The sequence below is a fragment of the Hylaeus volcanicus genome, chromosome 8 (assembly GCF_026283585.1).
Source record: "Hylaeus volcanicus isolate JK05 chromosome 8, UHH_iyHylVolc1.0_haploid, whole genome shotgun sequence".
In the NCBI taxonomy this organism is placed as follows: Eukaryota; Metazoa; Arthropoda; class Insecta; order Hymenoptera; family Colletidae; genus Hylaeus; species Hylaeus volcanicus.
In genome coordinates, this window is record NC_071983.1 from 6,270,535 (window position 1) to 6,284,036 (window position 13,502).

A 13,502-nucleotide genomic window follows, 5' to 3' on the forward strand; every position below is an offset into this window, starting at 1 on the left:
TTGGAGTTGAATGTTTTGTTAGATGAGTCTTTTACAACAATTTCTCACGTACCACCGTTATTAGGTCGGATATTTTCAGAAGCGCCTCTTCGGATAGGTCCTTAAATATCTTGATACGACGAAGCAGTTGAAGATTGTGTTGCGTGGCCTCCTCGATGCCCTTCGTCATTATGGTTTGGAACACGTGTCTGTCAAGCACCCAGAGCTTTCCATTCGTATTCGCTGGGGAAGAAACGAGTGTCTCGTCAGTAAGACGATTCTGGGTTCAATGTTTAGACTTTGAGTACCGTCGATGGAGCACAATCTTTCGGTATTGTACAAGAGGGCCAGCTCCCCGAAAGCGACACCGGGGCCGAAGCTTCCGTGGTATGTGTTGCCCACGTAGATTTCGAATGTGCCTTCCTCGGACACGAACAGATGAGAACCTGGCCCGACACGTGACAATTGATAATATTAATAAATGATTCGTTACAAAATTCCTTGTTACTCGCTTTAGAACCAACGGGCGATCATAACACATTTTGACTAATTAATTCAGCCCGTAAATGACACGACGCTTCTGAGAATCGATGACTCACCAGTTTCACCCTCGTAGATGATTCTCGTATTAGCTTTAACGTGTTTCGGGTACATCACCGAAATGATGTTCTCTATTCGCGTCTCGTCTATGTCGTTTAGAAATTTGTTCTGCAGAATCGCATTCTTGATGAGCTCCTTCGTCCTGCAATTCGTTAAGTATGTTGAATTCGGGAGCGAACGAAGTCATATTTAAACTTTCGTCGTCTGATAATTGTATTATTTATTTAATAATCGTGATCCAAAGAAGGAATACTTAAACGTTGATTTTTCTCATTTCAGGTTTACGCAACGATTCATTTACTTTTCGTCCTTCTTGAAGACGGCGATCCGCGTGTCGGACGACACGTTCACTTCACCAACAACACCTAGCTTACGTTGATTGTTCAAATCTCGATAATACTCGACGCTCTCCCGCCGTTTGGACTCGAAGAATTGGACCTTGCCTCGGAAGACCTTTCGAAGACACAGGTAATACATCGCGAGGTTTCTTGCCACTAGACCATCTGTCACTATTCGTTTACTGCCACGTGTACTATGATGGACTGACCGTTTTAATTGCACGGACCTTATCTATGAAAAATCGGATTACGGGTGTATTCGATAAGTCTCGTATTATCGAGGATTCAAGTAGAATAAGTATGCTTTTTGAAAGAACAATTATCAGATCAGTCGCCATTGAAATATTCTCTATAAGAATGGATAATCCTTATGACAATACAAGTGTATGTCATTGTAAGCTTTGGAAAAACTTTGTATTTGGTAGAATCTCGCGTGTATTCGTCCGTTGTGACTTCACTTGCGTGTCAATTGTTAAAAAAAACGGATGAGGTTAAGCAAGGTAAAAACCTTACGTACCTATGTCCGTTCTGATGATAGCGAAGATACAAGTGCAAGTAACGAAATTGTCAGGGTACAGAAACAAAGTAGTCGTGAATCTTTTTATTAATTCAAGTATAAATTTATTATCAATTCGTAACGCTAATGGCTGTTAATATCGTTGTCGTCGTTCATCGGAGTATCATTCACACACTTTTCCTACGGATCCTAAATGTCGATATATGCGTCGCGGTTTACCGACCCAAAATAGGTCGGTTAGCAAATTCAAATAGAAAACTATTTTGATGTACTCATCGGTGATAACCACATCTGGCCAAGATAATGGTAATCCTATTATCGTTAGGTTTTTGTTTAACGATTGTCATTGTAAGAGTCCTTTTCAATGCACTTTCGCGGCTAATCACTCTTATCGTTCGTTCGACAGATAAGGAACAAAGCACGTACTGCTGGTCATCGCGCAGTAATTTTTCTCGTCAGAACTCGGAATCCCATCCGGAGAACTCGTCGGGTGGAATATTGCGATCCGGTGGATACCTCTCGAAATTTCGCGTGTCGACCTGGCTTCGTACCTTGAAAAGTCCATGGAAAAACTTGTTAATCATCACGAAAATTGTCGGTTTATCACGACGCGTACTTTTCTTAACACGTTCACCGCTGCATTACCCATACATAGGTGACAGGATTTTTCGCTAGGGGGTTCAAAAACTTGAAGATGAGATGTTAAAGAAAATCAATCTGAATAAGATTCTTGAATTCTGCCAAGGTTGTAACGTCGAACGCTTTCCAATTATTTTAAAAGAAAATCGTAGCCTCGTAAAAATTTTCTAAAAAATTAGCGTGGCAGTTGACGTGTTAATAAAAAAAATCTTCAGAAGTGTGAAAATGAAACGTACCGTTGGAACGATCGGTGCTGGCAAAGCTAGTCTCTGCAAGGCCTGCCAATTGAATGTATGGAACCACCTGCGTGGACAAAATTTCGTTAGAACTCTTTACTCTTTCTTTAATGAATTTTCTATTTACAAAAGACTCACTTATGGTCTCGAATATCCTGGATGCCGTTTCTTTGGTATCCGAGACGCTCCGAAGGATTCACGCGAAGAAGCTTCCTGATGAGGCTGTTGGCGTTCTTGCTGACGATACTTGGTATCCCGACCACCTCGATGCCCTTTAAGATTTTATTGTACGTGGTCATGTGGTCGCTGCCACGGAAGGGTGGTTTGCCAACCAGCAGCTCGTGAATTAAGATTCCCAGCGCCCAGTAGTCCACAGCCCTTTGATCGGAACGGAAATTGATAAATTAGCATCGACTAGCTACTGCGATTGGTTTCGGTCAATTAAATAATCATTCCTCCTGACGTTCTCGAAATCACTTGCCTGTCGTGTCCCTTGTTCAGAATGATCTCCGGCGCGACGTATTCAGGGGTGCCGGCGAATGTCCACGTCTTGTGTGGTCCAATCTTTTTGCTAAAACCGAAGTCAACCTGGAAGAACGATCCACGGATTATTCAAGCTCCGTAAAAGCAAAGAGTAATTCTTTCAAATTGGACAGCTACCAGTTTCAGGTATCCACGTGAGTCGAGCATTAGGTTCTCCGGCTTCAAATCTCTGTAAACGATGTTCAGCAAGTGAAGATGATCGAGAGCCTCCACCACGCACCCTACCATAAACTGCGCGGTGCCGTCGTCGAAGTATCTTCTCCTCTGAAGGGACGTCCACACGTCTCCACCCAGGCACACCTCCATCAGGAAGTACACGTATTTCGCGTCCTTGTACGTCTGATAGAGTCTAGAGTACAGAAATTAATCTCACATCGACATGCACGTAGAGACATCCAACAGGTCTACAGATTCTCTTACTTATCGTTCAATTCGAATATTAATTAATTCATGATAGCGTGCGTTCTCTTTCTCTTACGTTTCTTGTTTACAGAGATTAATTGTAAGATAAGAATAGGATAAGGATAGGATAAGGATAGAATAAAGTGTAAAGAATTTGTAAACGGAAGTGGGACCATGCAAACCCCTTGGGAATGCATTAAATACATATATACATACATACGTACATAATTAATTCATGAATACGCAAGTAACATTATTCACAATATAAAATCCATGTAACAGAGGGATTACAGGTCCTCGCTATATACTGACTTGCATATGAACGGCGAATCGCAGGCTTGCATGATGTGCTTCTCGTTCAGGACGTGTACTTGTTGCTGCTGCTCGACCATCACCTTCTTCTTGAGCTTCTTCAACGCGAAGCTCTTCTCGGAATCCGATTGGAGGGTGACCAACTCGACGCGCCCGAATCCGCCGCACCCCAAGGTACCTCTGGTCTCCAGATCGGCCAGGGTGACGTTGGAGTACTCGTTGGTCCAGTTCGTCGGGGTCAGCGATCGCTTCTGTTTCTCGTATTCTGCCAACCAGTCCTTGTTGCGTATCTCGTCGAGGCCGCCAAGGTAGTTCAAGAACGACCTGAGGTTAATTTAGGTTTACTTAGGAGGAAACATTATTATATTACCTATTATTAGATTTTAGATTTATAAAAGACTGTATTTTATCGCCACTCGGTTCACCGAATACTGGCTTAAGGTCGATTCAGACTATACGACACGGACCGGCAACGACACGACAAAACATTAAAAACACGCGTTTTAATGGAACTATTCATACTATTCCCGTTGACGGAACGTTCAGGTCGGTGTCCGTTAAGTGTGAATAGTTCCATCGAAACGCGTGTTTTAATGTTTTGTCGTGTCGTTGCCGGTCCGTGTCGCATAGTCTGAATCGACCTTTAGTTTAAAATTCACTAAATTCACGGCAACTTACGATCGATCTAACGTTAAACATTCCACGCCAGGCGCGAGCGCCACAGCGTTGGCGTGTCTGCGATTTTCGCCCTTGTCGTCGAACAGAGCCTTCTCCCCGAAATACTGACCCTTCGCCAGGACAACCAGTTCCTCCTCGTCGCCGTACTCGGTGTCCTTCGTGATCCTAACGTTTCCACCGCTGATTATGTAGAACTTGTCGCCCTTCTCCCCTTGCCGCACTATTTTCGCCCCAGCGGGGAAGAATTCCTAGAAGAAACGCATTCCGTTTGGATAAATTTCTCTAGGAGTTCCCTAGGAGACACTCACCACGCGGATGAGGTCGGAAATCTTCGAGAGCAGGTGGTCCTTCGGCTCGGGCAACTTTTGGAGAACGGAAACGCGTCGAAGGAACCGGACGTTCCCCTCTAGTCTTTCCTGGGCCGTCTTCATCATTATAGTGAGGAAGACGGATCGGTCCAGCACCCATACTTTCCCGGCGTTCTTTACTGAAAATACACGCTTTGTTACGCTCTGCTACATAAGCATTTGTTCTTGAAATTGATATATAGGTGACGGAGATTTTCACTAAGGAAATAAAGCATTAATTCTGAAGATCGGATAGGATTCGTGAAGTTTGATCGGTTTGTAAAAATAAATACTATCGTAAATGTTGATCATACGAAAAGGGGGGTGGGTGATTCCACACGAAAAAATAGGTCGAAAATATAAAACTAAAAACTTTTCATGGGAGGCTTTGTTTTCGAGTAAATCGTCTTTGAATTTTTTCGAATAGCATAGTCAAACATGTTAATTTGTTCTAAACTAATGGAAGGTATTTACCGCTGATGGATCGAAGCCTCTTCGTGTTGTACAACAAGGCGATCTCCCCGAAGGCTACACCAGGGCCGAAACTTCGTTGGAATTTGTTGCCCTGGTAGATGTCGAACTCCCCCTCCGCCGAAACGTAAAGATGGGACCCTGAAGAGTACATTGATAGATCAGTATTCGTAATAGTCGTAGAATACGAACAGTCAAGCGTTACCTATATCTCCCTCTCGAATCACCAAAGTGCCCGGCGGTATCTGTTTCGGGTACATAGCGGACACCAGATCCTCCACCTGATTCTCCTCGAGATTACCAAGGAACTCGTTCTCCAAAATGGCTCTCTTGATCTGCCGTCTACACCTGCGCCAGAAATACACGTCTTTAAACAAACGCTAACGTTTCGACCCTGGTTATCGATTGCGATTCATCGTCACTGCGAACATAATCGTAATTCTTTCTGTTTCAGAACTTACTTGGCATCCTTCTCGTAGACGGGGGTTGGAGCAGAGGGTGGCGTCGGTGTTCTACCGATGACACCGCCTCGGGGATTTTGCGCAGGCTGATCGGAACCGTCGGAGTTCCTGGCATGTTCCTGCTCGTTCTCATGATGCGTGGTAAGATTATTATTGCTCTTTGACCGAGGCGGGGGAGGAGCTCTACCTTTCCCAGTGGAGTTCAGGAGCGGCGCAGAGCCGTTGGACACCGCGGTACCTGACAAGGGTCGTATCTGAAAAAGAGAGGACCTTGATACGTGGTACTTTGTTTTCCGAATTTTACTCATTTTCCTTGGATTAGTTCTCTATAGTTCACCGAAACGTCGTTCTATCGATTACTCACCACGCCGTTAGTCAGATCTGGTTCCCCAGGTTGCTTGTAGCTCGTCACCACCGGGCTCTTCGCGTTTCCATTCTGCAAAAAGCAACGATCATGCGACTGTTCTTCTCTCAAAAACGGTCTATTCTCCTAGGAAGATCGCTTACTATGCTTACACCGGTCGCGCTGTTCGTATCGTCGGACCCTGGCCGAGGGGTGAGATTGATGCTGCCCCTCTGTCCCAGGATGCTTGGCCGCGGGAAACACGAGAACCTCATCGTACTTTCTTCGTCCACAGCATGTCGCAAGCACGGTCGTTTCACTCCTGAAACACGTCCACAGCGAACCACGGTGTCAATCTCGCGTTTAACTCCTCGGCTTTAATCAGTATATCAATCGCACCATCGGTGGTATTCTTCTATTTAAAGTTTAAACGCAGGAATGCTCGAGGTAAACTAAGATTGCATTTAAACAAGAGCAACGTCCTTTTCAAAGGAATCGATTTTTATAACCTTATCACGATTTCGTTGGCTCCCAGGCTGATCAAGGCACCTGCCGTAAAGGCAGATCACAAATTCAACGTCTGCCAATAACGCACAGTCGCGAATTAAATCGTAGAGAAGGGGTCTGAACCCTTATCAAACCCTCGAATATTCTCTCTCGTCGATCACCGATGCGTCGATCGAGGGTGCTCGTTTCGTTTGATCACTGAATTTTTCGCTCATCGCGGCACCGATTGCTCCCCGCCGCGCCTTTAATTAAGATAACGAGTGCGCTTATCGTTTCCCCAGAGCGCTGTTCGAGAACAAATCGCTTTATTGCTTCCTTTTATTGCGACGAAAATCGCGAGTGCAAATATTTGACGGAGGGATCGCGAGCACTCGAGGAACGATCGTAATTGCGCGGATTACGTACAATCCGAGACGGCCGTGAATCTGTTTAGAAAATACGCAATGGCAACTGTTTATTCGATTATTTGTCCGATAGCACCAGGGTCGATGGCTTCTATCTCTCCGTTTCGTTAAACGTTGAATACAGTTTCACTTGGTAATTCGGATTGTACTTTTTATCGAGCAAATAATCGAGTCGATTCCGTTTTGTCCAAGTCCGTTCCGTTGTCTTTTATTCGTTACGGGAAATTTGTATCTAGATAAGAGCCTCGTTCGTTCGGACGCTCAGAAGTTCCGAGTTGGAAACCTAGACGCGAGGTTGAAACTGAACGTCAAACGCGAGTCACGAGTCGTTATTTCCGTTCCTTCTCTTGGATGGAGGATCGGAACACCGGCAATGGAAGTCTTGAAGCGACCACGATCGACTCCTGGTCACATGCTTATGCTAATCACGCTCTATGCACGATATATTGTCCGCTGACGTCACTGCGTATTAACACGTTCTCGCGGCCGGACTATTCTCGCTCCTATCGGCGACCGACGTCGAAAGATTTCCTCGACGACTTCGATCCTCGATCGCGAACCAATTCTTCATTTTTTGGATTTCTTTTCAGATTAAAAACTAATACTCCAAGTTTCATTCGAGAAAGAATGGATGAGCTGAACGAGGTGAAATGGATCGACTTTCGACGATGGAAATGACGCTATGTTATACGAGTGGATACATCAGATGAACTACTTTAAGGGGATACTACTGCAGCTTGTTTGTATTCGTATCGCCAATGCAGCGACTGTTGTAGGCCAATAGGAAAAGGGAGTATTTTTGGAGAAATTAGGAAATGAATCATAACTACAATTCAATTTAAAGCTATAGGTATTCTACTTTGTAAAATGAGTCATTTGATACGAAGCAGTAATCAGAAAGAAGTACAATGTAGGTACCTCCCCTTATCGTAAGGAACGTTCAAGTTAGAGTACGTATTTTCATACACATTTTCGCAACCTCCGGGTACTCGAAAAGTGAAACCATAGAACCCAGCGAGTTTCAGGACGATTGTTATTGAAAATAACACGGTAGGCAAAGCGCGGTAAACGGATACCTTGGATTTCGCGGACGAGTTCGTTTCAAACGGTTCGACGTTCGAGGTAGTTCTCTTACGTAACATCCTACGATTATCTTCGAGTCCGCTGGTCGTTGACGAACGTCGAGTTAACGAAGGCTGGAGTCGATCTTATCGCGAACGGGACGATATCGCGTTCTCCTCTCTCGAAATAATTTGCACGTTTGCGAAAAATCAGGAAAAATTAGCTGGGACCATCGCCCATCTTTCGAGGCACTTTTGGAATTTTATGAAACGAGAACTGTTGGAGATACTGGGCTGCAACTTTGCACCGTCATTGAAGCGTATCTCACTAGGTTACATATATTTTTTTTTTACATGCAAAAATGTGCAATAGTTTTATAGATACACGCGAAACCACAGGTAAATGGCAGCGTCGTGGTTGGTATGGTTTTGGGATGGTTGGAACAATTCAAATTGGAAAAAGTGAAGAATTCGTTGAAGAATTGAGAGGTTCTGGTTAAAGAAAGAAACGCTGAAATTAGAAGCGAAGATTGAACTCGACTCGGAATGGCACTTTAACCTCGTTACGAAGAGTGAGGTCGATAAGGATGTTTGATTAGCCGTGCTAGGAGAATTTGTCCGAATATTGTTTATACCCTGTTTAGTAAGCCAGTTGCAACAAACTCGAGCGGGTTCCCAGATGTCCAGATAATCCTCCCAATCATTCGAATTTCAAGGAGGACTATGAAAGCGAGAGGCAATTTTCTCTTAGACTTGCGCAAGCAAAATTACCCTCTTTCATTATTTGCACAACTAAACCCAACTTTATTCCAAGAAAACATCGACTCGATATCGTTCTACTTAAAGATTTGATTCCATAGTCTTCAAAGAAGTCATTCGATACCAAATCGATCTGCGACTTGTGCCCATAATTACGAAAGTGGTCTGTCATATATTTCTTGAAAAAAAAAGTACATTGAATTAATTTAGTTCAAAATAATGTGGTGCGAGACAACTGATGAACTCATTTTTTTTTTAAATTTTGAACACTTAATTTTGAACACTTAATTTTGAACACTTTCGTAATTATGGGCTCATTTATTAACGTCACGTTTCGGTTCGATTAAAAAGAAATCCGACGTTCATGCGTGCGATGCTCAATCGCCTAGGCGTGAAACACCGTAGGACTGGAAAATCGTTTGTTTCCGTCGCGATTTCATCTAACTGCGCTAACGTTCGTATCGAGGAGCGTTTCCTGTATCGTTAAAGGCCGACGATTATGTCAAAGTTTCGTATAATAGAAGCCGTCAGCGCCGACATCGTCGCGCCATGCTCGTCTCCCTCTGCCTTTTTCTTTTCGTTTCTTTTTACATAATCGCGAGGATGTTCCTCCGCGAGGTTTCGTAATTTCTCGTTGCACAATAAGCGAATGTCGCTCGTCGAACGTCAAGGAACGACGAGTACGCGACGGCTGTCATTCCGTGCGCGATAAATTACCAAACGAAGGTGATCCGTTTCTTGCACTGGAAAAATGAGCAGCAATTTTTGTCGATCGATCATCGCGCTAGAAATAACGTCGCTAATAGAGACGACGTTTGCGTTTTCTCGGAAAATCGACGGACTATCGATTACCGATGCAATTATCTTAATTGGTCTTGTTCTCGTATGACTTTTCCCTGCCATTAATTAATCCATCGATTCATCGCTGGCTATCGCTTGGCACTGGTTAATACGGTTAGTCATTTGAAATAATGATTCCGAGAAAGTCACGTTGAATTTTAGTTGGTAACATTAACCGTGAAACTCGCTTCGATGGCTAGTGAAATAGTGGATTTATTATTCAGCATATTTATGAAATAGGTAAACAGAAGACACGCGATAGCCACTTGCAGTCTTTCGGAACATACTCTGTTACAACAGAGCAAACAAAAACAATTTCAATTATTCATTAATTCGAACGATCGATTATCGAAGGTCGCAACGAAGATGACTCGAGCGACGTGTCGCGAGCTATATCGGTCCCGTTGCGTGGAGCTATTTTGAAAAAAATTGTCACATACTTGGGAAGAAGAAGCAACGTTTCAGCAAACAGTCGCGAGCCCGCGAATCTCCCGAACGCTCCCTTTTCTCGAGCGAACCTCGTCCTCAACCGGTTGTTCGACGACGCTCGTCGTCCGCTTGATTGTCACGCACACAATTTTCCTACGAGAAGGGCCAACGATTCGCGACGCACCGCGTTAACGCGATCGGCAATTAACGATGCTCGCGCGCCTCTTCAGGAACCGATTGTTCTGCATTAAAGAAAACATCGCGGCAACGTCGTTCCGAGCGGCCTTTAGTCACCGTCGCGTTTAATCAGCTGCGAATCGCAAGTGTAATTAACTCGAGCGTAATAGTGGCGCACGTGGTTCTCTCGAACGTCACCCACGAAACGTATCCCATTGGCTGCGAAGCGTACGCGGTCTATTTTTAGGACACGGCCAATATTTTCGTTCCTTTATCGTTGTTCGATTTCCTTTTAAATTGCCCTATTTACCTTGATCGTAAATTCGCCAGGGAGCCTCTCCTGCCTCGAGGAACGTCCTGTTCCGCTTCGCGACACGAAACTCCACGAATTGCTTCGTGTCCGACGCTCGGTCACTCTGTCAATATTATCCGTATCAATATTTTCGTTCTTTTTTCTTTTCTTTTTTTAATTGTCCCGCATTAGCTCGTAATTGCGCAATGCGAGCCAACCCGAACGTCCGTGCTCGCGGAAAACGGAAAGCATTATCGGCACCGACGCGACGTTTTCGCTAAAGTGCAATCGAAACACGCCGTCGGCACGATTTTATTCGGTCGATGGTGTTCCCTCCCCTCTCGCCCCCTCCCGTGGCCGATTAGATCCGAGAGATAAGGCGCATAAGATCGCAGAAATTCGCCCTTTGAGTCGCGAGTTCGTGATTTTTGTTGTCACGCTTGTCGATAGACTCAGCGTATGATCCGTGACTCACCTTTCGGATTGAATGTTTCAGATCGACGCGGGACACTTCGATCTATCGATCGCGCGAGAAACGCGAGGAGGAGTCGGGCTCGGGCGTGGATCGAACGAGACGCGGTGCACTCTCCGGGGAACTGGTGAGCTGCACTCCGCGAATTCGCGAGTAAAACTGATGTTTCAAGTTCGACAGAGACGCAGAAATCTTATCTAGCCGATAACAAAGAGACGCAGTGTCAACAGACAGGTAGGCCGTCTTATCTAACCAGTCCTACTCTCTTTTCGTTAAATAGGTCGACTGATGTGCCTTTGGGCAATCGTCGAGACTGCACCGAGAAGGAAAACGTACCGGGCGTACCCTTATCATCCGAATTCGTGGTAGCGTACCATTTTAAAATGGTTGGCTTTCGATTAAAGAGATTCGAATTCGTCGTGGCATCGAGAGCGAGGTCTCGCGTCGGAGTAATTTAGCAATTACCAACGACAGTTTTAAAAGGGCAACGTGTTCGATGTACTCGGATTGCAATCCGATGAGGTATATTATTCTTGAAACTCTAGATAAAGAACGCGATCATTGATAAGAGATGACCTAGCTTTGCCTTGTGCTCTACTATCGAACATTCCATTCGTATTACGAATACGATCTTTGGAGATGATATCGAATGTTCCGACGTTTGAATTAATGTTGAAGAATCACTAAACAAAAAACCAGCTTTTTACGCGTGCGCGACCGCGATCACCACCGTGAACGCGATCAAGTACATGTTGTTCTGTTTTAATAATTCCCGAGTCTTTCAAGGATTTCCGGCATTCTGATATCGCGGAGGTATCGAGAGAAAAAAATTCAACCTTGAGATCGCCGACTTCGCTCGGCTTCCCTTTCATTTTTGAACGATCATCGAAACAGCTGACTTTGTGTTTACTATGCCGTTCTTTATTTGTTGTTCGAGATCCGTGTGTAAACGAGAATATTTTACCCACTGGCTTCGGTAAACAATCGAAAGCCGGTTTATCAAACGAAAGCAGAGTGACTTGTTCGGATCTCGTAACGCACAATCATCGTTTATCGGATTAATCGTTTATTTGTTTCGCGTTTACACGTGCGAATTTTCACGATCGTCTAAAGACAGCGATAGCTGGCCTGGCTTTTCCTATTTTCTACTTTCTTATCTTCTAAACGGTGTTCCCTTATCGCCAACCAGCCGGCTTTATCGCGTTTCGATTTTACACTTCCTTTTTTTTTTTTTTATAACAAACTTGTAAGCCCCGCTATATCGCGACGAGTCTTCTCGTATAATAGCTTGCGAAGCAATATTCTCTATTAATGAAAGGTATAAAACGAAGGAGGTATACGATAGAATGCAATTAGAAAGTAATACACGAATATTCCGTGCAAAAGAGTGCACAGGACTCGAGAAGGAATCCAAGTAATTCTATTACCAGAATAAATAGCACGATTAATTGAATCACAGGACTCGTACCTACTTTTGTAGGTCGGTGAAAATAGAATTCCTCGTGGCATACGTAAAACGTATATAAAATATCTTTTTCATATCAACTCCTCCAGACTTGAAATCTTAGACATTTCGAGCTCAATACTTTTAGATTAAGACCAACTTTCGTATAAATACCACGACTCATAAAACGACGGAATTTAAAATATAATTTACGTGTTCGTAATTTTCAGGATGGAGAACGATTTCGTTTTGTTTCAAAACATTCCAAAGAGGTTTTTCTCCTACGAATAAACAAACAAATAACCACCGCCAAGGATTCCATCCCGAAAGCCGCGAATCAAAGAACGTTCCTCGATAGTACTCACGTTTCGAAGTCTCCTCGACTTTCGCAAGGCTCCACCTCGCGCGTCGAAACGCTTCCTCCTCGGTTCACGAAACACGCCGGCTCGCGCGCATCGCCGAAAGCACGCTTTCGCGATTCATTGTCCGTGCCGTAATTATTCGCGATAGCGAAGTCGATTTGGATTTCGGAGTCAACGATGCGCGGCTTTCATTTTTATTTAACGCGTGTACCTCTGCGCGGCGTGTCGGAGGCGCCAAGAGGAGAAAGTATCGTCGACTGTCATTCGAATCGAACGTTCGACGAAACTAACGCGAAGACGGACGTCTCGGCGGGCGTTGACATCGCCGTGGTCGAGATTAGAATAAGTTAAGACGGATTAGGATTGAAATTGATCCGTGAGTTAGGCGTATTAGGCGCGCGTGTTATCGACAGGCTGGTCTCGACGCAACTAGCAGAAAAACATCGGCACGTTTTCCATCGAAGCGTGCGATACGGTTGACGTGTGGGGGTATTGGCAATTTGATCGTTTGGCATCTTATCCCCACCGTAATACGTCAATCGGTGGCGATTAGGAGAGGGTCGCCGAAATCGTACCGCTTAAGGGAGCCATTGGCGATTCCAGTCTTACGCTATGGACAAATCCTCCTTTGCAGTTTCTACTCACATGGAATGTACAAAATATACCCCTAAACGAGCTTATTGTAAGTTTACTATTAGTAAAAGTGACGTAGCTATAGGTGCGCTACAGGTGTCAGAACTTTGATCGTGTTAGACGTGTATGATTCCTATGTAATCGCATGGACTATCTGTAATGGGTAATTCCATCGAATTATCTTGTCGTAGATTATCGAGCCGATTCGCGAGATACATCGCCACGATAAGGGCGCATTTCTTCGATTGCAGCGATA

General features: G+C 44.4%; 2 protein-coding genes across 8 annotated transcripts in view; both read right to left on the minus strand.

Moving 5' to 3' along the window:
- The window catches only part of LOC128880652 (cGMP-dependent protein kinase, isozyme 1-like), a 4,576-nt gene extending 3,455 nt beyond the window's left edge, over positions 1-1,121 (minus strand). The window contains exons 1-4 of the mRNA XM_054130951.1: positions 881-1,121; positions 579-721; positions 288-425; positions 53-222 (exon numbers count right to left, since the gene is read on the minus strand). Of these exons, the coding sequence (XP_053986926.1) occupies positions 53-222; positions 288-425; positions 579-721; positions 881-1,056 (627 nt within the window). The 5' untranslated portion in view covers positions 1,057-1,121. The remainder of the gene's footprint in view (positions 1-52; positions 223-287; positions 426-578; positions 722-880) is intronic.
- Positions 1,122-1,490: 369 nt separating this feature from the next.
- LOC128880740 (cGMP-dependent protein kinase, isozyme 1-like) lies at positions 1,491-13,039 on the minus strand. 7 transcript variants are annotated; one of them, XM_054131127.1, is made up of 14 exons: positions 12,617-13,039; positions 6,031-6,188; positions 5,888-5,959; positions 5,524-5,777; positions 5,268-5,410; positions 5,066-5,203; positions 4,553-4,731; positions 4,245-4,492; positions 3,567-3,890; positions 2,970-3,201; positions 2,791-2,897; positions 2,448-2,687; positions 2,310-2,376; positions 1,491-1,985 (listed from the first exon to the last, which is right to left on the minus strand). In XM_054131127.1, the coding sequence occupies exons 2-14, from the start codon at positions 6,139-6,141 to the stop codon at positions 1,890-1,892; spliced, it is 2,211 nt and encodes a 736-aa protein (XP_053987102.1). In that variant the 5' UTR covers positions 6,142-6,188; positions 12,617-13,039; the 3' UTR covers positions 1,491-1,889. The 7 variants fall into 7 exon arrangements, with proteins under 7 accessions (XP_053987102.1, XP_053987103.1, XP_053987107.1 ...); XM_054131128.1 differs by lacking the exon at positions 12,617-13,039 and adding an exon at positions 10,811-11,057; XM_054131132.1 differs by lacking the exon at positions 12,617-13,039 and adding an exon at positions 10,354-10,729 and having other exon boundaries at positions 6,040-6,188.
- Positions 13,040-13,502: the final 463 nt, after the last annotated feature.